The sequence below is a fragment of the Zophobas morio genome, unplaced genomic scaffold (assembly GCF_036711695.1).
Source record: "Zophobas morio isolate AGI-343-1 ecotype UQ-CSIRO unplaced genomic scaffold, CSIRO_AGI_Zmor_V1 ptg000030l, whole genome shotgun sequence".
Taxonomy (NCBI): Eukaryota; Metazoa; Arthropoda; class Insecta; order Coleoptera; family Tenebrionidae; genus Zophobas; species Zophobas morio.
This window is the reverse complement of record NW_026972135.1, coordinates 6,384,850-6,411,767: the sequence shown is the minus strand read 5'-3', so window position 1 is coordinate 6,411,767 and position 26,918 is coordinate 6,384,850. Positions and strand designations below refer to the sequence as shown.

Here is a 26,918-nt window from a genome sequence, read left to right as displayed (position 1 = left end):
GATATTTCACTTTTTCGGTTAATAAATTTTTCGATTTTTCAGTTTTTTGATTTTCCAAGTTTCTCTATTTCTTGATTTGCCGAAATTTCGATGTATCGATCTTTTGATTTTTCATTTTTACGATTTGTGGATTTTGACCTATTTTGATTTTTTTCAAATATTCGATTTTTCAATTTCACCACTTTCGCATTTCTCGATTTCTCAATTTTTGATGGTTCGATTTCAAGATGCTTGGGTTTTTGAATATTTCGATTTTCCGATTTTTCAATGTTTCGATTTTTCAGTTTTTCGCCACTTCAGTTTTGGAATTTTTCCTTTTTTTCGATTTCTCGATTTCTGGATTTTTTTCTCTATTTCTCGATTCCCCGATTTCTCGACTTTTTGTTTCTGCAGTTTTTCGATATTTCTATTTTTCAATTTTTTGAATTTTGGAATTTTTGATTTTTCAGTTTTTTCATTTTTCAGTTTGTCGATTTTTCAAATTTTACATTTTTTGATTTTACGATTTTTTAGTGTTTCTAATTTTTGACATCTCGATAATTCGATTTTGAAAATTTTTCGACTTCGTGATTTATAGATTTCTCAATTTTCCAAGTTTTCTATTTCTCAATTTTGGCAACTGCTCAATTTTTGGATTTTTGAATTTTGATTATTTCGCTTTTCCAGTTTTTAAATGATTCGGTTTTTCAATTTTTCGGTTTGATAGTTTTTAATCATTTCACTTTTAGACTATTTCAATTTCTCAATTTTTCAGTTTTTCAATTGTTCACTTTCCCAATTTTTCAATGTTTGTTAATTTTTAAAACTTGGATTTGGATTTGTCGATTAGTCGCTTTTTTTAATTTTCGACTTTTCAGTTTTTTTAATTTTTTGATTTTTAAATTTTGGATGTTAGAATTTTTGAGTTATTTGATGTTTTCAATTTTTTAATTTTTCTTCTGTTTTTAGATGTGTGCTATTTTTCAATTTTATGTAAATTTTAGATTTTTCGTTTTCTCGATTTCTCGATTTTTTAATCTGTTTCTCGATTCCTTGATTTTTAGTTTTTGCAGTTTTTCGATATTTTCATTTTTTAATTTTTCGAATTTTGGAATTTTTGATTTTTCAGTTTTTTCATTTTTCAGTTTGGTGATTTTTCACATTTTACATTTTTTGATTTTATGATTTTTTAATGTTTCTAATTTTTAACTTCGTGATTTATAGATTTCTCAATTTCCTAAGTTTTCTATTTCTCAATTTTGGCACCTGCTCAATTTTTGGATTTTTGAATTTTGAATATTTCGATTTTCCAGTTTTTAAATGTTTCGGTTTTTCAATTTTTCGATCTCATAATTTTTGGTCATTTCACTTTTAGACTATTTCAATTTCTTGGTTTTTCAGTTTTTTAGTTATTCACTTTCCCAATTTTTCAACATCTGTTGATTTTTAAAATTTTGGATGTTCGATTTGTCGATTAGTTACTTTTTTTAGTTTTTCGACTTTTCAGTTTTTTTAATTTTTTGATTTTTAAATTTTAGATTTTAGAATTTTTGAAATTATTTGATGTTTTCAATTTTTCAATTTTTCTTCAGTTTTTAGATGTGTGTTATTTTTCAATTTTATGTAAATTTTAGATTTTTCGTTTTCTCGATTTCTCGTTTTCTCGATTCCTTGATTTTTCGTTTTTGCAGTTTTGCGATATTTTCATTTTTCGATTTTTCAAATTTTACATATTTTGATTTTACGACTTTTTGATGTTTCTAATTTTTGACATCTCGGTAATTCGATCTTCAAAATTTTCCGACTTTTTTTGATTTATAGATTTCTCAGTTTTCCAAGTTTTCTTTTTCCCAATTTTGGAAACTGCTCAATTTCTGGATTTTTGAATTTTTGAATATTTCGATTTTTCAGCTTTTCAGTGGTTTAATTTTTCAATTTTTTAGTTTTCATCATTACACTCTTGGGCTGTTTCAATTTCTCGATTTTTCAGTTTTTCATTTTAACTTTTCCAGTTTTTCAACTTTTGCTGATTTTTAAAATTGTTCAGTTTTTAGCTTTTCGATTTTTCGATTTTGACCTATTTCGATTTTTTAAATTTTCGATTTTTCGACTTCACGACTTTCCCATTTCTTTCCCGGTTCTATTTCTCGATTCTTATGTTTTTGAATATTTCAATTTTTCTTTTTTTCGATGTTTGGATTTTTAAAATTTTTCGCCACTTCAGTTTTGGAATTTTTCAATTTCTCGATTTTTCAGTTTTTTGATTCTTCACTTTTTAATTCTTCAATTTTTTTATTGATTTTTTAAATTATGGATTTTCAGTTACTCGATTTCTCGATTTTTCGATTGTTCGACTTTTCACTTTTTAAATTTTGGAATTTTAAAATTTTATGTTTTTGAATTATTGAGTTTTTATTTTTTTCATGTTTCGGATCATCGATTTTCCAATTTTTCGATTCTTCAATTTTTTTTAGTTTATTTTTCGATTTTGTAAATTTTAGATTTTCTCGATTTCTGGATTTCTTGAGTTCTCGATTTTTCGACTTTTCAGTTTTTCAATTTTTTAGTTCTATAATTTTTCATCATTTCAGTTTTGACTGTTTCAATTTCTCGATTTTTCAGTTTTCAATTAAGTATTCACTTTCCCAATATTTCAATTTTTGTTGATTTTTTAAATTTTGGATTTTCGATTTTGGATTACTCGCTTTTTACGATTTTTCGATTTTTCAGTTTTTCAATTGTTCGATTTTTAAATTTTTTTGATGTTTCGAATCCTCGACTAAATTTTTCGATTCTTTAGTTTTTAGATTTTATCTTTCAGTTATGTAAATTTTAGATTTTTAGATTTCTTGATTTGTCGGTTGCTCGATTTTTATGTTTTTTCAGTTTTTTGATTTTTCTAGTTCTCAAGTTTTCGAATCCTTGATTTTTGTAGATTATTCGATTTTTAAAATTTTTCGATTTCTCGTTTTTTCGAGTTTTCGATTTTTGATTTCTGAACTTTTCAGTTTTTAAATATTTCGATTTTCCAGCTTTTGGATTCTTCAGTTATCCATTTTTTTAACTTTGATTTTTAAAATTTTGGATTTTCGGTTACTCTATTTCTTGATTTCTCGATTTTTCGACTTTTCAGTTTTTCGAGTTTTAAATTTGTGAATTTTTCTATTTTTTTACATTCCAAATTCCCAACTTGTCTCGATTCCTCAATTTTTAGATTTTTTATTTTACAATTTTGTAAATTTTAGATGTTTCGATTTTTCGATTTCTCAATTGTCCAATTTCTGGATTTTTAGTTTTTCTGTTTTTCCATATTTCTAGTTTTTAATTTTTCAAATTTGTTATTTTTCAGTTTTTTGTTTCAGATTTTACATTTTCTGATTTTACGATTTTTTCATTATTCGATTTTTTGATATCTCTATACATATTCGATTTTTAAAATTTTTCAATCTTCGCTTTCTAGATTTCACGATATTTCAAGTTTTCGATTTTCCAATTTTGGGAACTGTTCAGTGTCTGGATTTTTGAATTATGTATTGTATAATTTAGTTTTTGGATTTTTTGTTGATTATTTAAATTATGGACTTTCCATTACTTGATTTCTCGATTTTTCGATTTTGAAATTTTAGATTTTTGAATTTTTAATTTTTCGATTTTGTTGGCATTTCAAATTCTCGATTTTTCAGTTTTTTGATTTCTCAATTTTTTGATTTTTGCATTTCCTTTCTTATAATAATAATAATATATTTAATAACAAAATTTTCTCAAAACTCTAAAAGAACTATTTTTAATTTTAAATAATATATAATACAACTTCAGACCAATTTTTATTAATTTATTCTAGAATCCAGTTCGGAAAACAATCCCATTGCAGTCAATAAGAATACATTTAATTTTTGTAATTTATTAAAACTGTGTTTTTAACCTCAACCAGACGTCGAAAAAAGGCAATAACAGTTTCAAAGCGTCTGCGATTTCGATCCTTCGGTCATTTAGGTAATTAATTGTAATACAAACTGCAACAACATTGAATATGGCTTGATTTTTAACGTAAATGATGAATATTCAGCAACCAGGTTTTCGAATTATTATAGCAAGAATTTTTATGTTAATTTCATTTTTATTTTTTTTAATTTTATTTTCATGAGTATTTAAACATTCAAATATTGGAAATCCACAAACACACTCCCAAACCAAAAATGAACAGTTTAGTGTTGTGTGTAATATTTTTGCTAATTTCTTGCAACGGCCTTCAACTTCGTGAGTATTTATTGGGATACTTTTAACATCTTTCTAAATCAAAGTGAAGCTTCCAGTTTCAAAAAATGTGATAGAAGAAGGAGCGATTTTAACCGGTGTTTAAGTAAGGCTGTCTATACGGCTGTCAAGGTTTTAGACAAGCCTTTAGAATTGTATGGTTTGCCAAGTTTGTATGATGTGGCGTTTCCTTCAGACGTTGTGGTTGAACTTGGAAATAGTACATATGGACTAAGACAAAAATATACTCAGTATAGAGTCATTGGTCTTACTAAGCCACAAAGTATAATAGCCAGGTATTAATTTCAACTGTGTCCAAATTATTTAGTTATTTATTGATTTTGATAATAGACTAGATCCTGGCCCTTTGACTAATACATTGACAATAGAAGCTATTTACCCTAAACTTATATGGGACGTTGAACTGGAAGCCAAAGGAACTGTCGTTCTGTTACCTCTGAATGTCATAACACCACTAGAATTCACTTTCGGTGGGTATTTTCAACAGTAATTTTACAACAAACTATCTAAAACTTTACTTCCTAGAGAGTCCCACGCTGACTTTCACTTTTGAATTAGAAGAATACCTGAATGAAGTTACCCACTTTAAAGTGATCGATTCAGCCCTCGATATACAAGTACATGGTCTTAAATTTGATTTTAAACACTTGTTTTCAAACAAGCGTCTAAATAAGGAATTTAATTCGGAATTTAGTGCAAAAGGGATGCAAGCTTTTGTCCTTTTTAAACATGTAGGGGCGATTTTCGGGCCGTACTTTCATTCTGTGTTCAATAATTTTCTAGATAAAGTTCCAGTTGGTGAACTTTTCGACGGATAATGAAGCATTAGAGTACGAAAAAATAGGTCTTCCGTTTCCGTCTGTCTGTCTGTCGTCTGTTTTTTTTTTTATTAGACAGATAATCTTCGAAACTACTGGACCGATTGTTGTCAAATTTTATTAGGAATATCGTATAAATGGTGAAATGCTAACCAAAATTTGAAAAAACCATCCTCATCATTAATAGGATGACGAATGTTATTTCAATTTTATAAAATAATATAATTTTTCACATGAGGTTTATGAATCCGTGTTGAGTTTTTACTCCGAAAAAATTCAAAAATGAATAACATTTTCCAATTTAAATTTGAAACTTCATCTTAAAATGTCGAATAAATCCTTTCTGAAATTTGCAAAATATAATTAAAATTGTGGTTTGTTAGTTCATTTATAGATTTTAGAATTTCTTATATAGGTTGACTCAAAAACTTAATGTATGAAGCAATTTATTGCATTGATTAAAATCAAGAACGACTTGCTCCATTTTCGACCAATTTTTTGATATCATAATTTTTTATTTTTTGAATTTTTTAATTTTTCTTTTCTTTAATTTGTCGATTTGCCATTCTTTATTTTTTGATTTTTCAGTTTCTCAATTATTTAATGATTTTCCGAATTCTTTAATTTTCAATATTTGGATTTTACAATATTTCGATTTTACAATATTTTGTCTTTTCAATTTTGCACTTTTTCAATTTAAAATTTAAATTTTTGATATCACAATTTTTCGTTTTTTCGTTGTCTTTATTTTTTCAATGTTTCGATTTCATAATTTTTCATTTTTACAAATAATTTTTTCAATTGTTTAATTTTTCGTTTCTTCAATATCTCTACTTGCCATTTCTCAATTTTACAGTTATTTATTTTTCGATTTTTCAGTGTCTCAATTTTTTAATTTTTAGATTATTTAATATTTCGTTTCCTCGATTTTTCAAGTTCTTTATTTTTGTTTTTCATTTGCCCGATTTTTTAATTTGTATTTCGTTGATTTTATAATATCACAATTTTTCCTTAATTTTTCATTGTTTCTTTCGGTTTTATACTTTTTCGCTTAATCAATTTTTCAAATTTTCAAATTTTAATTTTTCAAAGTTTCGATTTTCCAATTTAAAAATTTTTCAATTTTGTAATTTTTGAATTTCCCAATTATCCGATTTTCGAATTTTTTAATTTTCAACATTTCGATTTTACAATGTTTTGTTCTTTCAATTTTGCACTTTTCTGATTTTGAAGTTTCTCAATTTTTAATCTTTCGATTTTACAATTTTTTGATATCACAATTTTTGGTTTTTTATTTCTCGAGTTCTCAATTCTTCCATTTTTTTTTTCTCAAAATATCTATTTCTCGACTGTTTGATTTCTGGATTCTGGATACTTTTTCTGTTTCGGTATTTCAATTTTTTCATTTTTCAGTTTTTTAAAATTCTACATTTTTTGATTTCACTATTTTTGACTATTTTTGGATACTTTGGTTTTTAGATTTTTTGTGGATTTTTTAAATTACGGATTTTCGATTACTCGATTACTCGGTTTACGATTTTTCTACTTGTCAGTTTCTCAATTTTTCGATGCGTGAATTTTTAAGTATTTTATTTTTCAATTTTGTAAATTTCAGATTTTGCAATTTCTCGATTTCTCGACTTCTTGACTCATCGTTTCCTCTATTTTTCGATTTATTGATTTCTCGATTGGTGGATTTCTAGATTTTCAGTTTTTCGATATTTCTAATTTTCAATTTTTTGTATTTTTAATTTTTTGATTTTTCAGCTTTTTGATTTTTCTATTTTTAAATTTTTCGAATTTTATATTTTTTTATTGCACTTTTTTTATTTTACGAGTTTTTCATTTTTCGATTTTTTGACATCTCGGTTATTCGACTTTTAAAATTGTCCAAATTTTGGACTTCTCAATTTTGGAAGGATTTTATTTAATTTTTCAATTTTTTGTTGTTTTTTTAAATTATAGATTCTCGATTTCGCGGTTTCTCGGTTTTTCGATTCTGAAGTTTCCCAATTTTTGATCTTTAGATTTTTCTATTTTTTGATATCACAATTTTTGTTTATTTTTATTGTCTTTATTTTTTTTATTATTCAATTTTTCAGTTTTACGTTTCCTCAATTTTTCAAGTTCTTTATTTTTTATTTTTCTTTTTTCCCGATGTTTTAATTTGCATTTTCTCGATTAACATCATAATTTTTTCTTTCTTTTTCCAATGTTCCTTTCGATTTTATAGTTTTTCGCTTAATCAATTTTTGAAATTTTCAATCTTTACTATTTCAATTTCCCAATTATCCGGTTTTCCGATTTCTTTAATTTTCAATATTTGGATTCTACAATATTTTGTTTTTTCAATTTTGCACTTTTTCAATTTTAAATCTTTCGAATTTTCAATTTTTTAATATCATAATTTATCGTTTCTTTAATTGTCTCTATTTTTTTCACTTACTCCATTTTTAAATGTTTCGATTTCATAATTTTTCATTTTTCCAACTTTCATTTTTTTAATTTTTCAATTTTTCGTTTCCTCAAGTTTTCAAGTTCTTCATGTTTATTTTCCATTTTCCTGATTTATTAGTTTACATTTTCTCGTTTTTATATCACAATTTTCTCTTTATTTATTTATAATTTAACGGTTTTATAACTTTTCGGTTATTCAATTTTTCAAATTTTCAATGATTAATTTTTTAATTTGTTGATTTTCTAGTTTGAAAATTTTCGATTTTGCAAGTTTTCATCTCTTCGAATTTTGAAGTTATCGATTTCCTTCTTTTTAAATTTTAAAAGTTTACATTTTGCACTTTTTCATAATTTAATTTTTGATTTGAAGAACAATTTTGCAATGTTTTTATTTTTTTGTTATGAAAAGTTCAAAATTCGAAAAACTAAACAAAAGTGGAAAATCGGAAGATTGCTAATAGAAAAACCAAAGAAACGAAAAATCGAAACACGAAAAATGAATCGAAAATTATTGGAAAGAGGAAAAACGAATCGAATCAAAAAGTTGAAAACCCAAAAGTTATAGAATTATCAAAATTGTAAAATTGAAAAACTGTAACAGTGAAATATCGAAAAATTAACTTAAAAAATTAAAAATCGGAAAATTGAAAAATCGGATAAATGGAAAAGTAATAACACAGTGAAAGTTTTAAAATGTAATTATTATTACTTAAAATGAAAATTAGAAAAATTGCAAATTAAAAATTGAAGAAAGGAAAAATTGAAAAATTCGTCTGAAAATTAAAAAACCGGAAAATTGAAAAACCGACAATTGAAAAACATCGAAACAAAAAATTGCAAATTTAAAACTCGTGAAATTTCAAATCGCAAATTTGCAATATCTAAAAGCTGAAACATGCAAAAGTTGGAAAATCGAAGAACTGAAAAATTAAAAAATAAAAATTGGAAGAGTTACATATCGTAAAATTGAAAAAACAAAAAAAAATAAAGAATAGAAAAATTGAAAAATTAAGAATCGAAAACACGGGAAATTTTAAATTGAAAAATTGAAAAACTAAAAAATTGTATATTGAGAAGTTGAAAAATTAAAAATCCAAAATTTAAAAATCGCAAAAATAAAAAATCGAATAAATGAAAACGTTTTAAAAATTTAACAATTGGAAAAATTCAAAAATCGTAAGAAAGTCAAATATTTTAAAAATAATACTCCTAGTTATTATTACATATTTAAAATGAAAACGAGAAAAATTGCCAGTCAAGAATTAACGGAACGAAATATTGAAAAATCGAAGGAAGAAAAGAAAAATCTAAAATTGAAAAAACCGAAAAATAAAAAAATTTGGAAGTTAAAAAACCCAAAAATTGAAACCCACAGATTGAAAATTTCACATTAAAAAAAGAAAAATTATAAAATGAAAGCATTGAAAAACCGATAATTGAAAAACAAAACCGATTCGAAAAATTGTAAATTGACGAAATGAAAAATTGAAAAATTAAAAATTGTAAACTCGTGAAATTTCAAATCGAAGAATTGCAAAATTTAAAAATTGAGAAATTCTAAAAATAGAAAATTGAAAAACTAAAAAACTTAAACTTGAAGAAGCGGGATTTGTTTGACTGCATTTCAGGGGCGAGGGAAGATCTGTCGAAATAATCTTCGACCATTTTTTTGCAATGTTCGTCTTTTGTAGCAGATCTACGAAAACAATGACCGGTGTAGCATGTTCACAAACCAAACTGAATTTAAAATTAAATTTAAAATTAGAAGTTGTTTCAATTAGTTTTATTAGCCATAATATATTACTAATTTGTAATTAGATCTAATTTATAAATGAAAACTACAGTTATCTTTCTAATTAATTGGAGCGAAAAGGTGGTTGAAAGTAATTAATTGAATCATTCTTTACACTGAATGACGCCTAGATATATTTAAATTAAAATTAATTACTGATTAATTCCAGTAAATGTCAGTTTATGACCAGTTAATTACACAATTGATGGGAATTGTGTCGTAAAAAATCTAGTGTGCAGCTTCCATGGAGTAAGTATACGTCCTGATTTTCTCCAAATATATTTTTATTGTACACCCGTTAGTGATTATTATTTAAAACACTATTATTTTACTATAAGTAGTACCATACACCTATATAAATAACTCTTTATTCCCTTTAAACGAAAAAGCTCTTCGCTGGTACTAGTTCTAAAACGTTATTAAACCACTTTTGAAAATCCACCGTAAAATACTGTGGGAATAGCTTTTGCAGGTAGTCGAAAGCTTCATTTCCATTTTGGTTAATTCTGGCGTTTAGAGCATCGTTCTGGGATTGATTATCAAATACCCTAGTGTAATTAAATATAGCTCTCTTTGGTACCATATTCAACGTACTGTTGACTGCTCTAAAATACACCACACCATTCCTTCGAACTTCATACATGTAGAATACTAATTCAAACGTCGGTTCAACTGAAAAACACAAACCATCAATGACTGTCACTCCACTAGAAAAATATTTTCTCACCTAAGTGAAGACTACTATTTCGACTTAGCACGTCCACAGGTATTGTGATAAACCTGCCACGTATTCTATAGTCAAACGTTACAAAAAAATCATTGAAGGTAACATTTATAGCCAAAATTTCCGACGCACGACTGAATCTGCAAAAAAGTGTCAAAGTCGATGTGTTTCACATTTTTAAGTATAGTACGAGGCGCTAGTCGAGTTTATGTTAGTAAATCCAAAAATTTCAATGTTACTGTAGGTTTGTCGAAGACCGGTTTTAGAGTTTCCATAGACGGCAGTATGACCTGGCTTGAAAGGATCGATAACTGGTAAATCGTAGTCGGGTATTGGCACTTTTAGCTGTATGATGGCATGTTGAATGGCATCTGATAGACATTGGTTGAAACTCGGAAGGTGTATATCACATCTTCCAATAAAATCTGGTACTAAAAAAACGTTTCAGTTTTGAAAAAAATGGGAAAATGCACTCACCTGGCCCTAAGCAGTAGACGAAGATTATGAGGGCTGTTGGAAGGATTAACGACAAAGTTTTCATTTTTGGTATTACGATTTGGTGACCAGGGTTTCTGTATTTATAGGAGAACTGATTTTTTTTGGAAGATAACGAATATTTATTGCCACATTTTTGTCACTAAAGGTACAATTTACTAGATTAATTGCAATTATAGATGGAAATTTATTTTAATAATAATGGAATTATATAATTCATGCATGCGTTAAAACATAAAGTGCGTACATTATGAAGACCTCAGTAAATATTCGTCAAAGTTTATGAGCACCTACACTCCATTATCTAACAATGAATTATGATGAGTTTCTAAGAGTGAAATATTCGTACGTTACAAGGGTGACAGTGTAGCAAACTAATATATTAAGATCTTTATTATCATCATTATCCAAACACGTGTGGCAATAAAATACACGAAATTTTTTTAATGGAGTTTCATAGCTCCTAGATTTTGAAAAAGTAGGTCCTCCATTTCCGTTTGCAAGTTGTCTGTCGTCTGTTTTATTAAACAATCTCCATAGCTGCCAGACTGAATGTTGTGAAATTTTAGATTTAAGTATTTTAAAAATATTGTACCGATTGTTCATTCCTTCGGGAAAATTGATGACGTCATCTCAAAATTTTGCCGACTCTAAAATAAATTGTGGTTTGTCAATTCATTCATAGATTTTAGATAATACTTATATACGGCGATTCAAAACAGTAATATATATGAGGTAATTTAAAAAATCAAGAATAATTTACTCCATTTTCGAGCAATTTATTGATATCACAAATTTTCGATTTTTCATTTTCTTTATTTTTTATAATAATTCCATTTTTCAATGTTTCGATTTAATAATTTTTCTTCAATTTTTCGATTTGTAGTTTTTCAAGTTTGCAGTTTTTCATTTTTCGATGTTTCAGTTTCCCAATTTTTTAATTTTTCGATTTTTCAAGTTCTTTATTTTTATTTTTCTTTTTTTGGATTTTTTAGTTTGCATGTTCTCGATTTTATATCACAATACCTCGTTTCTTCATTTCCTTTTTCCAATGTTTCTTTCGGCTTTATAATTTTTCGCTTACTCAATTTTTCAAATTTTCAATCTTTGATTTCATCTTAAACTTTTGTCGAATAAATCCTTCCTGAAATATGCAAAATATAATGACTTTAGATTGTGATTTGTTAATGCACTTATAGATTTTAGAATTACTTATATAGGGTGACTCAAAAAATTAATATGTGAGGAACTTTATTGAAATCAAGAACGACTCACTCCATTTTCGACCAATTTTTTCTTTTTTTTTGTTAAAATTTTTTGGTACCTGAATTTTTCGTTTTTTCGTTTTACTTGATTTTTTCGATTTTACAATATTTTGGTTTTCTCAGTTCTGCCCTTTTTCGATTGTAGTTTCTCAATTTTTAATCTTTCGATTTTACATTTTACATAATTTTTCGTTCTTTCATTTTTTTTATTTTTTTTTAGTTTTTTCAATTTTCAATTCTTCGTTTTCTCAATTTTTCATTTTCTCAATTTCATAATATTACAATTTTTCCTTAATTTTTTCAATGTTTTTTCGGTTTTATAATTTTTCGCTTAATCAATTTTTCAAATTTTAATTTTTCGATTTTCCAAAATAAAAATTTTTCAATAATGCAATTTTTAAATCTCTCAATTATCCGCTTTTCCGATTTCTTTAATTTTAATTTTTGGATTTTACAATATTCTGTTTTTTTCGAATTTGCACTTCGATTTTGAAGTTTCTCAATTTTTATTCTTTCGATTTTTCAATTTTTCGTCTCTTCAATTTTTCAAATGCTTGATTTACAATTTTTAGATTATTCAAAATCTTCGTTTTGCACTTTCTCGGAATTTTATTTTTGATTTTTCAAATTTTAAAATTTTGCTATTTGTCCCTATTTTTCATTTGAAAAGTTGAAAAATCGAAAAATTTGTAATCGAAAAACTAAAAAATCGGAAAAAATTGCAAAATCGAAACGGTGGAAAATCGGAAGATTTCAAATCGAAGAATTGAAGAAACCAAAAACTGGAACGTTAAAAAACTAAAACTCGATAATCCAAAAAATCTAAAAAATATTAAATCGAAAAATTGGAAAGAAGAAAAAACGAATCGAATCGAAAAATTGGAAAACTCATGTCATAGAATCCTCAAAATGGTAAAGTTGAAGAACTGTAACACTGAAAGAATGAAAAATTGAAAAATTAAACAAGGAGAAATTCAAAATTTAAAAATCGAAAAATTAAGAATCGAAAAACAAAAAAATCGAAAAAAATTGAAAAATTGAAAAACTGAATAAACGGAAAATTGCAAATCGAAAAAGTGGAAAATGGGAAGATTGCAAATCGAAAAATTGAAGAAACAAAATTTGAAAAATCCGGAAACTGAAAAATCTGAATTTGGGAAAACGAAAAATTAAAAAATCAAAAAATCTGAAATTTGAGTTTACGATGTTTTGTTTTTTCAATTTTTCGTTTATTCAATTTCTCAAGTTCTTGTTTTCCAATTTTTAGATTTTTCAAAGTTTTCATTTTACAGTTTTTCATAATACCAGTTTTAATTTCTCAATTTTACAATTTTGCTATTTTTCCATTTTTTTTAGCGAAAAGTTGAAAAACCGAAAGACTGAATAATCGAAAAATTAGAAAATTGGAAAAAATTGAAAAATCGAAAATTAAAAATCGCTCAATTGAAAAATCGAATGAAAAATGTAAAAGTTTTAAAATCCAAAAATTGAAAAATGGAAAAATTTGAAAATTGTAAATTTAAGAATTTTAAAAATTATAATTATTTTTACAAATTTAAAACAAAAACTAGAAAATTTGCAAATTGGGAATCGAAAAATCGAAAAACTGAAAAATTTAAATTGAAACATAAAAACTTAAAAAATCTCAAAGTGGAAAAATCGAAAAATTGGAAAATCCAAAAATTATAGAATTCTCAAAATTGTAAACTCGTAGAACTGTAACACTGCGAGCAAGAATGAAAAATTAAGAATCGGAAAAAAAAATCGGAAATAATTGAAAAACCGAATTAACGAGAAATTGCAAAATTGAAAAAGTGGAAATTGGGAAGATTGCAAATCAAAAAACTGAAGGAACGGAAAATTTGAAACACTGAAAAACTAAAAGTCGAAAATCTAAAAACTCTAAAAAAATTGACGAATCCAATCGAAAAATTGGAAAACGCAAAAATTATAGAATCGTCAAAATTGTAATGTCATAAAACTGTAACTGTAACGTTGAAAGATCGAAATATTATATATATAGGAATTTAAAAATTCAAAATGGAAAAATTAAAAATCGAAAAATTGAAAAATCGAATAAATGAAAAAGCTTTAAAATCCAATATCTGAAAAATTCAAAAATTGTAAAGTTTTAAAAATCATAATTATTATTACAAATTTAAAATGAAAATTAGAAACCTTGCAAATCGAAAACTGAAAAATCGGGAAACTGAAAAATTTAAATTTGAAACATGAAAACTTAAAATAAGTATCTCAAAGTTGAAAAACCGAAAAATTGAAAAATTTCACAATGAAAAAAAGAAAAGTGATAAAATCAGAACCTTGCAAAAAAAATTGAAAAGATAAAGAAAATAAGAACCAAAATGAAAAATTGCAAATCGAAAAATTGGAGAAATGATAAAAATATAATGAAGCGAAAAATTGGAAAGAAGAAAAAACGAATCGAATCCAAAAATTGGAAAACCCAAAAGTTTTAAAGAATCCTCAAATTTTACAGTTGAAGAAATGTAACACTGAAAAAATGAAAAATTGAAAAATTACATATCGAGGAATTAAAAAATTAAATATCGTGAAATTAAGAATAGAAAAACAAAAAATCGGAAAAACTGGAAAAATCGAAAAACTGAATAAACGAGAAACTAGAAAATCAAAAAAGGGGAAGATTACAAATCGAAGAACTGAAGAAACGAAAATTTGAAAATCGAGAAGCTGAAAAATCTGAAATTGGAAAAACGAAAAATTAAAAATGTGAAATTTGAGTTGTTGTTTTTTCAATTTTGAAGTTTCTCAATTTTTAATGTTTCGATTTTTTAATATTTCGATTTTTTAATTTTTCGTTTATTGAATTTTTCAAGTTCTTGATTTCAAATTTTTAAATTTTTCAAAGTTTTCATTTTACAGTTTTTCGTAATTTCATTTTTAATTTTCCAATTTTCCAATTTTGCTATTTAAATTTTTTTTTTTATTCGAAAAGGTGAAAAACCTAAAGGCTGAATTATCGAAAAATTAAAAAATCGGAAAAAATTGAAAGATCGAAAATGTGGAAAATCGGAAGATTGCAAATCGAAGAACTGAAGAAACGAAACATTGAAAAACTGAAAATCATGTAACCAAAAAATCAAAAGAAATCAATGAATCGAAAAATTGGAAAACTCAAAATTTATAGATTCTTCAAAATTGTGCAGCGAAAAAGTGTAACACTGAAATATCGAAAAGTCATAGAATCATCAAAATGGTAAAGTTGAAGAACTGTAACACTGAAAGAATGAAAAATTGAAAAATTAAACAACGAGAAATTCAAAATTTATAAATCGAAAAATTAAGAATCCAAAAACAAAAAAAATCGAAAAAATTTGAAAAATTGGAAAACGGAATAAACGAGAAATTGTAAAATCGAAAAAGTGGGAAATGGGAAGTTTGCAAATCGAAAAATTGAAGAAACAAAATTTGAAAAATCAGAAACTGAAAAATATGAAATTGGGGAAACGAAAAATTAAAAAATCAAAATCTGAAATTTGAGTTTACGATGTTTTGTCCTTGCAATTTTTCGTTTATTCAAATTTTCAAGTTCTTGATTTCCAATTTTTAGATTTTTCAAAGTTTTCATTTTACATTTTTCGTAATACCATTTTTAATTTTTCACTTTTACAATTTTGCTATTTTTCCATTTTTTTTTTATTCGAAAAGTTGAAAAACCATAAGACTGACTGAATAATCGAAAATTTAAAAAATTGGAAAAAATTGAAAAATCGAAAATTAAAAATCACAGAATTGAAAAATCGAATAAAAAATGCAAAAGTTTTAAAATCCAAAAATTGAGAAACGGAAAAATTAAAAAATTGTAAAATTTAAAAATTTTAAAAATCATAATTCTTATTGCGTATTTAAAACAAAAACTAGGAAATTTGCAAATTGGGAATCGAAAAATCGAAAAACTGAAAAATTTAAATTGAAACATGAAAACTTAAAAAATCTCAAAGTGGAAAAATCCAAAAATTAAAAAATTTCACATTGAAAAAAAGAAAAATTATAAAATCAGAACTTTGAAAAAAAAAATTGAAAGGATAAAGAAAATAAAAAACCTAATTGGAAAATTGCAAATCGGAAAATTGAAGAAATGATAAATTGAAAAATAAAAAAAAAATGAATCGAAAAATTAGAAAGAAGTAAAGACGTATCGAATCGAAAAATTGGAAAATCCAAAAATTATAGAATTCTCAAAATTGTAAAGTCGTAAAACTGTAACATTGCAAGAATGAAAAATCGAAAAATTAAGAATCGGAAAAAAAAAATCGGAAATAATTGAAAAACCGAATAAACGAGAAATTGCAAAATTGAAAAAGTGGAAATTGGGAAGATTGCAAATCAAAAAACTGAAGAAACGAAAATTTGGAACACTGAAAAACTAAAAGTCGAAAATCTAAAAACTCTAAAAAATTAACGAATCCAATCGAAAAATTGGAAAACGCAAAAATTTTAGAATCGTCAAAATTGTAATGTCAAAAAACTGTAACTGTAACATTGAAAGATCGAAATATTATATATACATATAGGAATTCAAAAACTCAAAATGGAAAAATTAAAAATCGAAAAATTGAAAAATCGAATAAATGAAAAAGCTTTAAAATCCAATATCTGAAAAATTCAAAAATTGTAAAGTTTTAAAAATCATAATTATTATTACAAATTTAAAATGAAAATTAGAAACCTTGCAAATCGAAAACTGAAAAATCGAGAAACTCAAAAATTTAAATTTGAAACATGAAAACTTAAAATAAGTATCTCAAAGTTGAAAAACCGAAAAATTGAAAAATTTCACAATGAAAAAAAGAAAAATGATAAAATCAGAACCTTGCAAAAAAATTGAAAAGATAAAGAAAATAAAAACCAAAATGAAAAATTGCAAATCGAAAAATTGGAGAAATGATAAAAAAAATAATGAAGGGAAAAATTGGAAAGAAGACAAAACGAATCGAATCCAAAAATTGGAAAACCCAAAAGTTTTAAAGAATCCTCAAAATTTTACAGTTGATGAAATGTAACAGTGAAAGAATGAAAAATTGAAAAAATACATATCGAGAAATTCAAAAATTGAAAATCGCGAAATTAAGAATCGAAAAACAAAAAAATGGGAAAAAATGGAAAAATCGAAAAATTGAATAAACGAGAAACTGGAAAATCGAAAAAGGGGAAGATAACAAATCGGAAAACTGAACAAACGAAAATTTGATCTTGATTTCCAATTTTTAGATTTTTCAAAGTTTTCATTTTACAGTTTTTCGTAATTTCATTTTTAATTTTCCAATTTTACAATTTTGCTATTTAAATTTTTTTTTTATTCGAAAAGGTGAAAAACCTAAAGACTGAATTATCCAAAAATTGAAAAGTCGGAAAAAATTGAAAAATCGAAAAAGTGGAAAATCGAAAGAGTGCAAATCGAAGAACTGAAGAAACGAAACATTGAAAAATTAAAAATCAAGTAACCAAAAAATCCAAAGTAATCAATGAATCGAAAAATTGGAAAACTCAAAATTTATAGATTCATCAAACCGAAAAAGTGTAACAACACTGAAATATGGAAAAATTAAAAATTGAAGAATTGAAAAATCGAATAAATATAAAATAAAAAAAGTAGAAAACTTGCAAATCGGAAATTGAAAAATCGAGAAACTGAAACATTTTAAAATGAAAACTTCAAAAATCTCAAAGTTGAAAAACCGAAAAATTAAAAAATCCAAAAATTGAAAAAATTCTTGTGTTTCTTTTTGGTGGCTAAATAATAATGTAATTAAGACGGTGTATGTTAAAAAATAAAAATAGTCTGTTTTAAAACAAATTTTATTTTTCCTTTTAGAACCCAAGAAGAGAATTTATTAAACTAATGCAAAAATATGTGCAATAATTTTTTATGATTGTAATAATAATATATTTAATAATAACAGAATTGCTTAAAAAAAATCAAAAAAGTAATTTTAAAATAATCAAAGACTTGTAAATAAAAATCTCAAAACAACATTTATCTAACTAACGTTACGTGTTGTTTTGCCAACCTTGAAGAATCAGGTTTACAATTTTAATTATTTTTTATTTTCATAAGTATTTAAACGTTCAAAGTCTGGGAATCCGTCAAGTGCACTCCCAAACGAAAAATGAACAGTTTAGTGTTCTGTGTAATATTTTTGCTAATTTCTTGCAGCGGCCTCCAACTTCGTAAGTATTTATTAGCTACGTTTAACATTTTTCTAAATAAAAGTGAAGCTTCCAGTTTCAAAAAATGTGATCGAAGAAGAAGCGACTTTAACCGGTGTTTAAGCAAGGCTATTTATAAAGCTGTCAAGGTTCTAGACAAGCCTTTGAAATTTTATGGTTTGCCAAGTTTATATGAAGTCGCATTTCCTCCAGAATTTGTAATTGAATTTGGAAATAGTACATATGGATTAAGACAAAAGTATACTAACTACAGACTTATTGGTCTTACTAAGCCACAAAGTATAACAGCTAGGTATTAATTTAACTCTGTCCAAATTTTTTATTTATTAATTTTGATAATAGACTATATCCTGGCCCGTTAGCTAGTATACTGACAATAGAAGCCACTTACCATAAACTCGAGTGGGAAGTTGAATTGGAAGCCCAAGGAACCCTCGTTCTTTTACCTTTGAACGTAAAAACACCACTCGATTTCACTTTCGGTGGGTATTTGCAAGCAATTTTCCAACTAATATATAATAATAAAATGTTACTTCTTAGAGAACCCAACGTTCACTTTCACTTTTGAATTAGAAGAATACGAAAAAGGTGCTACTTATTTCAGAGTAATTGATTCTGGATTGGATATGCAAGCCCATGGTATTAAGTTTGATTTTAAACACTTATTTTCAAACAGGCATCTAAATAAGGAATTTAATTCGGAAATGAGCGCGAAAGGGCGGCAAATTTGTATCCTTTTCAAGAGCTTAGGAACGTTCTTTGGGCGCTATTTTGGCTCGGTGTTCAATAGCTTGTTGGAAAAAGTGCCAGCTAGTGAACTTTTTGACGGTTAATTGTTTTGTTTGTGTAAATTTTGACGAAGAGTAAAAGTTTTGACATTTTTGCGCAGTTTTATTATTTCTCACTAGATTTACATATCTATAAGTAGTTTATTTATGATAATATTCAGGAAGCAGGTTTAGAATTGTTGTGCCATTATTACTTTTTGGTCATTTTGTAACTAAGTATTTAAATACAGACACACCGAAAATTTATTAAGTGTAGTTCGACACACAAAATGAAGAGTTTAGTGGTTTGTGTGGTAACTTTGGCCACTTTTTGTAGCAGTCTCCGATTGCGTAAGTGTTTCATTAAGTTGTTTAATAAGTTTTATAAATAAACTTTGAAGCTTCTGGTTTCAAAAAATGTGACAAGAGACGTAGCGATTTCAACCAGTGTTTAAGCGATGCCGTTTATGACACTCTTAGAATTCTAGACAAACCTGTGAAATCTCATGGTTTACCAAGTTTGTACGATGTTGAATTTCCACCAGATGCTGTTATTGAAGTAGGAAACAGTACGTATGGATTGACACAGAAGTTTAGCAGATTCAGATTAGTCGGTCTTTCTAAACCACAAAGTGTCACAGCTAGGTCTAATTTTTTTTGTGTGTTTAGCATTTTTATTTTTTGGTCTAAACACTTAGGTTAGATTTTGGGCCTGTGACTAGTACTTTAACAATAGAGGCTTCCTTCGCTGAACTTACATGGGAGTGTGAGTACGAAGCTCGAGGTACTCTTGTTCTGTTGCCTCTGGACGTCACAACATTTCTTGAATACAATATGGGTATGGTTAATGAATTATTATATTTAATTTTGTTAAGATAAAATAGCAAGTGCTTGTTCTAGATCATCCAACGTTCACGTTTACAATTAAATTGGAAGAATACGAAAAAGGTACTACCTACTTTAGAGTGATTGATTCTGAATTCGATATGCCAGCACTGGGTGTCCGAGTTGATTTTAAGCAATTATTCTCTAACAAAGTTCTTAACGATGAATTTAATTCCGCCATGACTGAAAAAGGGTTGCAAGGTTTGCACCACTTTAAACATTTGCAGGCGCATTTAGCACCATATCTTGGTTCGATCGTCAGTAATTTCCTGGACAAAGTACCAGTGGCTGAACTTTTTTAGAATAGTGGTCTGCTTGAAACAAGGAAACTATGTAAAGTTGTGTAACAATAAAAGTCTTGAATTTGAAATGTGTTAAGCATTATTCAGAGTTACATTGATCTTATGTTGCACTGATTCTTCCACATACAGGATGGTCCACGAGTAATAAAGAGCCTGATAAATATAGCTCTACATACCTCCACTTACTCTAGAACAATTAAAAAATGAACTTTCCAAAACCACTAATCCACTTCTTGAAGATATCAACAACAAACCACCAAACACATTACTGACTGACACATTTACTAAAGATTTTTTAAACAAAACACCTCAAAATAAGATCACAACCATAACACAAATTACCAACACACTATCAAACAGATCCCAGACATTAACTGACAAATCACTTAACAATTTATCAAGAACAATCCAAAACCAAATTAACATCACAGATAATCTACAAAACACGTACTACAACACCGAAGACACATTAATCAAAACTGTAAGCAACAATTTTAAATTTCACATTAATTTCCAAAATGAAATTGAAGACCAATTTAAATTAACTTTCGAAACATGTTCTAAATTAAAACCAAATGATAGACATTCACTTCCCAGCCAGTGTTATTTTAAAAAGTTTCTGGCAATTGTAGAAATAATGAACTCCTTCGTTTACCAAAATATCTCACAAACTCGATCTCTTTTGAAAAACTTCATACAATTATCTACTGTGCAGCTTTAACTTGTATTCAAATTAACACATGTAAAGATAACATAATAAATACAAACACCAATCGTATACCTTCCACCCCTCATTGGAATCACGGTTAAATTATAAAATTAATAACATTAGAAAACAACTAGGTCAAATAACACAGTACCTTAGAGGATTACGATGAGTACAATACAATACTATCCCAAATTAAAGGTACCCTAGTACAAAAGCTTTCCTTATATAGCAAAAGACTTAAAAGATACAAACAATCACATCTCAGAAACATTCATAACACTAAATTTTTAAACAACGAAAAACTATTCTATCAACATTTAACTAATTCAAGCAAAACTCAATTATCCGGTGAACTTCCAAGTTCACAGGATGTAACAACATTTTGGTCAAAACTTTGGTCTCAAGAATTTGAATTTAACCAATCTGCCAAATGGATTCCTCATATATCCCATAAACTATCCACAGTTACACCAATGAATGATCAAGAGATAACACTTGCCGGATTAATAAATACCATCAATAAGACACACAACTGGAAATCACCAGGACCAGACAAAATCCATAATTTTTGGATAAAAAAATTAAATTGTGTACATATTCATTTACTACATCACTTAAATCAGTTCCTTCTTGACCCATCCTCCTTTCCAACATTCTTATGTTATGGTGTAACATACCTAAAACCTAAAGATAACGACACAAAAAATCCATCAAAATACAGACCTATAACATGTTTACCGACAATCTATAAAATATTAACCTCATGCATTACCCAAAAAATCTATCAACACTGTTTTAACTCTGACATCATTAATGAAGAACAGAAAGGATGTATTAAAGGAACCTTTGTTTGCAAAGAGCAATTAATCATAGATTCCATCATCTGTGAACAAGCTAGAAAAGAAAACCGAAACATATATACTGCTTTTATTGATTATAAGAAAGCTTACGATTCTGTCCCTCATTCCTGGCTATGCAAAATTCTGGAATTATACAAAGTTGATACTAAAATCTGCACTTTTCTCAAATGTTCCATGGAATTTTGGAAGACCACCCTTAAATGAACAAACAATTCAGTCAGATCCAATAATGATCCGAAGAGGAATTTTTCAAGGCGATTCTCTTAGCCCGTTATGCTTCTGCTTAGCAATAAATCCCCTCTCCGATATCCTGAACAGCTGCAATTATGGGTTCAATATAAGAATTAACAAACAAAGAGAAAACAGAATAAGTCACTTGCTGTATATGGATGACATAAAAATATATGCAAGTACACAAAATCAGTTAACAACCCTATTAAATCTGACTGAACAGTTTTCCGGTGATATTGGTATGTGTTTTGGTATTGAGAAATGTAAGACCCAAGCAATCAGAAAAGGCGTCCAACACCAAGTACCACATATAACCCAGAATAACGAAATAATCGAACCCCAAGAACGAAATGATACATACAAATATCCGGGTTTCTGTCAATCCTCCCACATCAATCATACCAAAACGAAAACACAGTTGAAAGATCAATACCTAGCGAGATTAAAATTAATACTGAAGACACAGTTAAATGGAAAAAATTCAATGAAAGCAGTAAATACATTCTGCGTTCCACTGCTAACATATTCTCTTGGAGTGATTAAATGATCCAAAACTGATCTTGAAAATTTAACATCGCAACAAGGAAAATCTTCACACAGTATAGAAGGCATCATCCAAAATCGTCCATTGAACGATTCTCATTACCAAGAAAAAATGGAGGAAGGGGTTTCCAGAACCTAGAAAACTTATATCAGAGACAAATCTCAGATCTGAAGAAGTATTTCTTGAAACGAACAGAAAGAAATGAAATGTTTCGCACCATCACAAGGGCAGATTTGAACCACACACCCTTAAATCTGTCGAACACCGAAGAAATCTCACCCCCCACACAATAGACAAAATAATAAGTGGGCTAAAACAAAAGCAACTACATGGAAAATTCTACAAAGACTTAGAAGAAACTCATGTCAACAAGAAGATGTCATTGATTTTGTTAAAAAAATCAAGTTTGTATGCCGAAACAGAAGGATTTGTGTTTGGTATTCAAGACCAAGTAATCAATACCAAGAATTATAGAAAATACATTATCAAAGATCCGAACATAAGAAACGACTGCTGTCGCCTGTCATTTAATTGAGAGCAAAACTATTTAAAATCTGGCGTTTCAGAAAATAGGGACACCTATAAAAACTGTATTTGTATTCTTTATTATATCAGTGAACGTACTCATCGCAGGTAGTATGCCGGATTTAACGTCATGAATGCCACCAAAAATAATTAGGTAGTCGTTGACTGTAAGCACAAACGGTCGGCCGGAAGTAAGAAAGTCTTTGAGGCACCGACAAGCGTCCGAACCCTAGATGGTCAGCTACAAGCAGCTACAACATATAATCTGAGCCTTAGTAATCATAGTCATAAAACACTAATAAACTTATTTTATGAAGCTAATTCATTAGTGGTGTTTTGTTGGTTGCCTATTTATAGATAAAAAAATTGAAATTGCCACTACCTCAAACTATTTATTGTTAGAACAAAATTACAAATAAGTGCCCAGAAATTTCGAAAACTGTACAGGTGCCATTCATACCGAAACTAACATGCATTAAATAAAAAAAAAGACAGGTTTCGCGTTCAACTTCCTGACTCAAGTAAGGAACATTCTTCGTACACATAAAACCGCCTGCTACCACACTCCCGTCCACCAGTCGACGACCAATTTCGCCCCACTTTATCAAATTAACAATCACATCACATACTTCTCTATCTACCAACTTCCTGAGGAACTAATAGGGTCAAGAGCTTCCAAATCTTCAGTCGTGATCCAACAATGAGCCCGTTTACCAAATGATAAAACGATGATTAAAATTTGTGTGATCATCTCCACCAATGATGATATGACATAATCTACAATTTTTAAAATATAAGAAAAGTTATTTAAATTGCATAAAATAAGAACCATACTCCTCTAGTTGTAGTTTATCAATCCGTGCTGACTTTTTAACCTAGGTAAATTTTTTCTGTGAAAATAAACCTCTGAGTAAACAAGTTATAAAAAATCGACGACTTCAAAAGTCGAGAAGTCGAAAAATTAAAAAATCGAAAAATTGAGAAACCGAAATAGGGCAAAATCGAAAAGTTAAAAATAGAAAAATTGATAAATTGAGAAATTCAATCGTCAAAATATCCGAATATCCATATCTCGATAAATCGAGAAATCAAAAAATGAAAAGCTCGAAAAACTGAAAAATCCAAAAATTTTAAAAAAGAAAAATTGAAAAATCGAAAATTTAAAAGTTCAAAACTTTGAAAAATTGAAATATAGAACTGAAAACTCGAGAATTAAAAATTAAAATATCGAAAAGTTGAAAAATTGAAAAATCTAAAATATAAAAAACGAAAAATTGAAAATCCAAAAAGTAAAAAATCGAGTAATCGAAAAATTCAGAAGTCGAAAAATGAAATGGTCCAAAAAATCGAAATACTGAAAAATCCCAAGACTGAAACATCAAGAAATTGGAAAATAAAAGAGAAATTGAAAAATCCCAAAACTGCAAAAACATCCAAAAATTGAGAAATTAAAAAATTGCAAAATTCAAAAATCAGAAACCTGAGAAAAACTGAAGAACTGAAAAATTGAAACTTTGGGAAATTGAGAAATGGGAAAACCAAAATATAGATTCATTCAGGAATCGGAAAACAAAATATCTAGAAACGTCAAAAATTGAAAAATTGATAAATCGAAATATTTAAAAACGAAAAATTGAAAATCCGAAAAATAAAAAATCGAATAATCGAAAAGTTCACATGTCGAAAAATTGAAAAGTCGAAGAATCGAGATATTGAAAAATCCCAAAACTGAAATATGGAAAAATTGAAAAATAGAAAACAAATCGAGAAATCGAAAACTAGAAAAATCGAAAAGTTGAGAAATTTTAAAAATCGAGAAACCAAGATGACAAGAAATCGAAACATAAAAAAAACCTAAAAAAAAATGTAAAAGTTCAAAATTCGAACAATTGAAAAATCGACAAATTCAAACATCAAAAAATCAAGAAAATAAAAATTAAAAAAATCTAAAACTCAAAAATCGAAAAATCGAAAAGCCGAAAAGTAAAAAATCAAAAAACCGAGGAATCGAAAATCGAAAGCATGGAAAGATACCAAAACTAAGACATCGAGACATCGAAAAATCAAAAGATCGGGAAATCGGGAAGTAGAAAAGTGGAGAAGTTGAAAAATCAAACTATCGGATCATCCAAATCTCAATAAATCGAAGAAGAATTGAAAAATCGAAAATTTAAAAATTCGAAAAATTGACAAATTGAAACAGAACTGAAAAATTAAAATATCAGGGAAGTTGAAAAATTTAGAAATCGAAATATAAAACAATTGAAAAATTGAAAAATCTATAATTTAAAAAACGAAAAACTTAAAACCGAAAAATAAAAACCCAAGTAATCGATAAATCGAAAAGTCAAAACATCGAAAAATTGTAAAAACCCAAAACTGAATGAAATATGCAAAAATTGGCAAAATAAAAAACTGAAAAATCAAAAACCTGCCAAAAATTGAAGAACTGAAAAATCGAAATAGGGAAATCGGGAAGTGGGAAAATAAAAAAAATTGATTAATTGAGAAATCGGAAAACTAAAAATCTAGAAACGTAGAAAATTGAAAAATTGACAAATCAAAATATTTAAAAACGAATAATTAAAAATCCAAAAAGTAAAAAATCGAGTAATCAAAAAATCCGGAAGTCGAAAAACCAAAAAATCGAAAAATCGAAATATTGAAAAATCCCAAAATTGAAATATCGAAAATTGGAAAAAAAAATCGAGAATGTAAAAATTAAAAATTGAAAAATTGAGAAATAGAAATACTGAAAAACTGAAAAATCGAGAAATAATAAAATCAAAAATCTAAAATTTAAAACAGTGCAAAAAAATTTAAATATCGAAAAAATTGAAAAATCGAGAAATGCGACCAAAAAATCATAAACTTAGAAATAAAAAATCTAAAATTTCAAAATCGACAAAACTAAAAAATCGATGAAGTGAAAAATGGAAAAATTTGAAAAGCCGAAAAGTAAAACATCGAAAAACTGAGAAATCGAAAAATTAAAGGACGGAAAACTGAAAAATCCAAAAATTTTTAAAAAGGAAAATTGAAAAATCGAAAATTCGAAACATGGAAAAATTGAACTATAGAACTGAAAACTCGAGAATTGAAAAATTAAAATATTGAAAAGCTGAAAAATTGGAAAATCGAAATACAAAACAATTGAACAATTGAAAAATCTAAAATATAAAAAACGAAAACTGAAAACCCAAAAGGTGAAAAATCGAGAAATCGAAAAATTCAGAAGTCGAAGAATTGAAATATTGAAAAATTGAAACAACTGAAAACTCAAAAATTGAAAAATAAAAATATCGAAAAGTTAAAAAATTGAGAAATCGAAATATAAGACAATTGAAAAATTGAAAAATCTAAAATTTCAAAAACTAAAAACTTAAAACCGAAAAAATGAAAACCCGAGTAATCGAAAAATCTAAAAGTCGAAAAATCGAAAAGTCAAAAAATCGAAAAATTGTAAAATCGAAAAGCGGAAAAGTAAAAAATCACAAAAACCGAAACATGGAAACATTCCAAAACTAACACATCGAGACATCGAAAAATCGAAAGATCGGAAAATCGATAAGTTGAAAAATCAAAAAATCGAAAAATTGAGAAATCAAAAAAGGCTAAAATCGAAAAATTGAAGGTTGAAAACTTGATAAATCGAAAAATTGAACAATGAAAATATCGAAACATCTAAATCTTGTTAAATCGAGAAATCAAAAATTTGAAAAATTGAAAAAATTAAATATACTCGTAGAACTGAAAGTCGAGAATTGCAAAATTTAAAGATCGAAAAGTTGAAAAATTGAGCAATCGAAAAATAAAACAATTGAAAAGTTGAAAGATTTATAGTTTAAAAAACGAAGAATTGGAAATCGAAAGAAATAAATAATCGAGCAATAAAAAAATTCAGAAGTTGAAAAATCGAAATATTGAAGAATCCCAAGATTGAAACATCGGAAAATTGAAAAATACTAGAAGAAAATTTGAAAATCCAAAAAATAAAAAATCGAATAATCGAAAAATTCAGATGTCGAAAAATCGAAAAGTCGAAGAATCGAGATACTGAAAATCCCAAAACTGAAACAT

General features: G+C 26.9%; 3 protein-coding genes across 4 annotated transcripts; 2 read left to right on the top strand and 1 right to left on the bottom strand.

Annotated features, from left to right (window-relative positions):
* Positions 1–4,157: 4,157 nt before the first annotated feature.
* LOC135138968 (uncharacterized) lies at positions 4,158–5,239 on the top strand. The gene is made up of 4 exons (XM_064069019.1): positions 4,158–4,236; positions 4,286–4,529; positions 4,585–4,724; positions 4,780–5,239. Exons 1-4 carry the CDS (start codon positions 4,176–4,178, stop codon positions 5,070–5,072), a joined length of 738 nt encoding a protein of 245 aa, XP_063925089.1. The 5' UTR covers positions 4,158–4,175; the 3' UTR covers positions 5,073–5,239.
* A 4,458-nt stretch (positions 5,240–9,697) lies between these two features.
* LOC135138806 (uncharacterized) lies at positions 9,698–10,658 on the bottom strand. The gene is made up of 4 exons (XM_064068826.1): positions 10,523–10,658; positions 10,236–10,476; positions 10,049–10,185; positions 9,698–9,993 (listed from the first exon to the last, which is right to left on the bottom strand). The coding sequence occupies exons 1-4, from the start codon at positions 10,584–10,586 to the stop codon at positions 9,698–9,700; spliced, it is 738 nt and encodes a 245-aa protein (XP_063924896.1). The 5' UTR covers positions 10,587–10,658.
* On the top strand, positions 10,369–20,037 carry LOC135138807 (uncharacterized). Of its 2 annotated transcripts, XR_010282058.1 has the most exons (9): positions 10,369–10,444; positions 10,494–10,688; positions 17,903–18,015; positions 18,064–18,307; positions 18,358–18,497; positions 18,556–19,133; positions 19,184–19,427; positions 19,481–19,620; positions 19,683–20,037. XR_010282058.1 is itself a non-coding variant. In XM_064068828.1 (8 exons), exons 5-8 carry the CDS (start codon positions 19,073–19,075, stop codon positions 19,967–19,969), a joined length of 732 nt encoding a protein of 243 aa, XP_063924898.1. In that variant the 5' UTR covers positions 10,389–10,688; positions 17,903–18,015; positions 18,064–18,307; positions 18,358–18,497; positions 18,556–19,072; the 3' UTR covers positions 19,970–20,037. The 2 variants fall into 2 exon arrangements, 1 of the variants encoding a protein (XP_063924898.1); XM_064068828.1 differs by having other exon boundaries at positions 10,389–10,688.
* Positions 20,038–26,918: the final 6,881 nt, after the last annotated feature.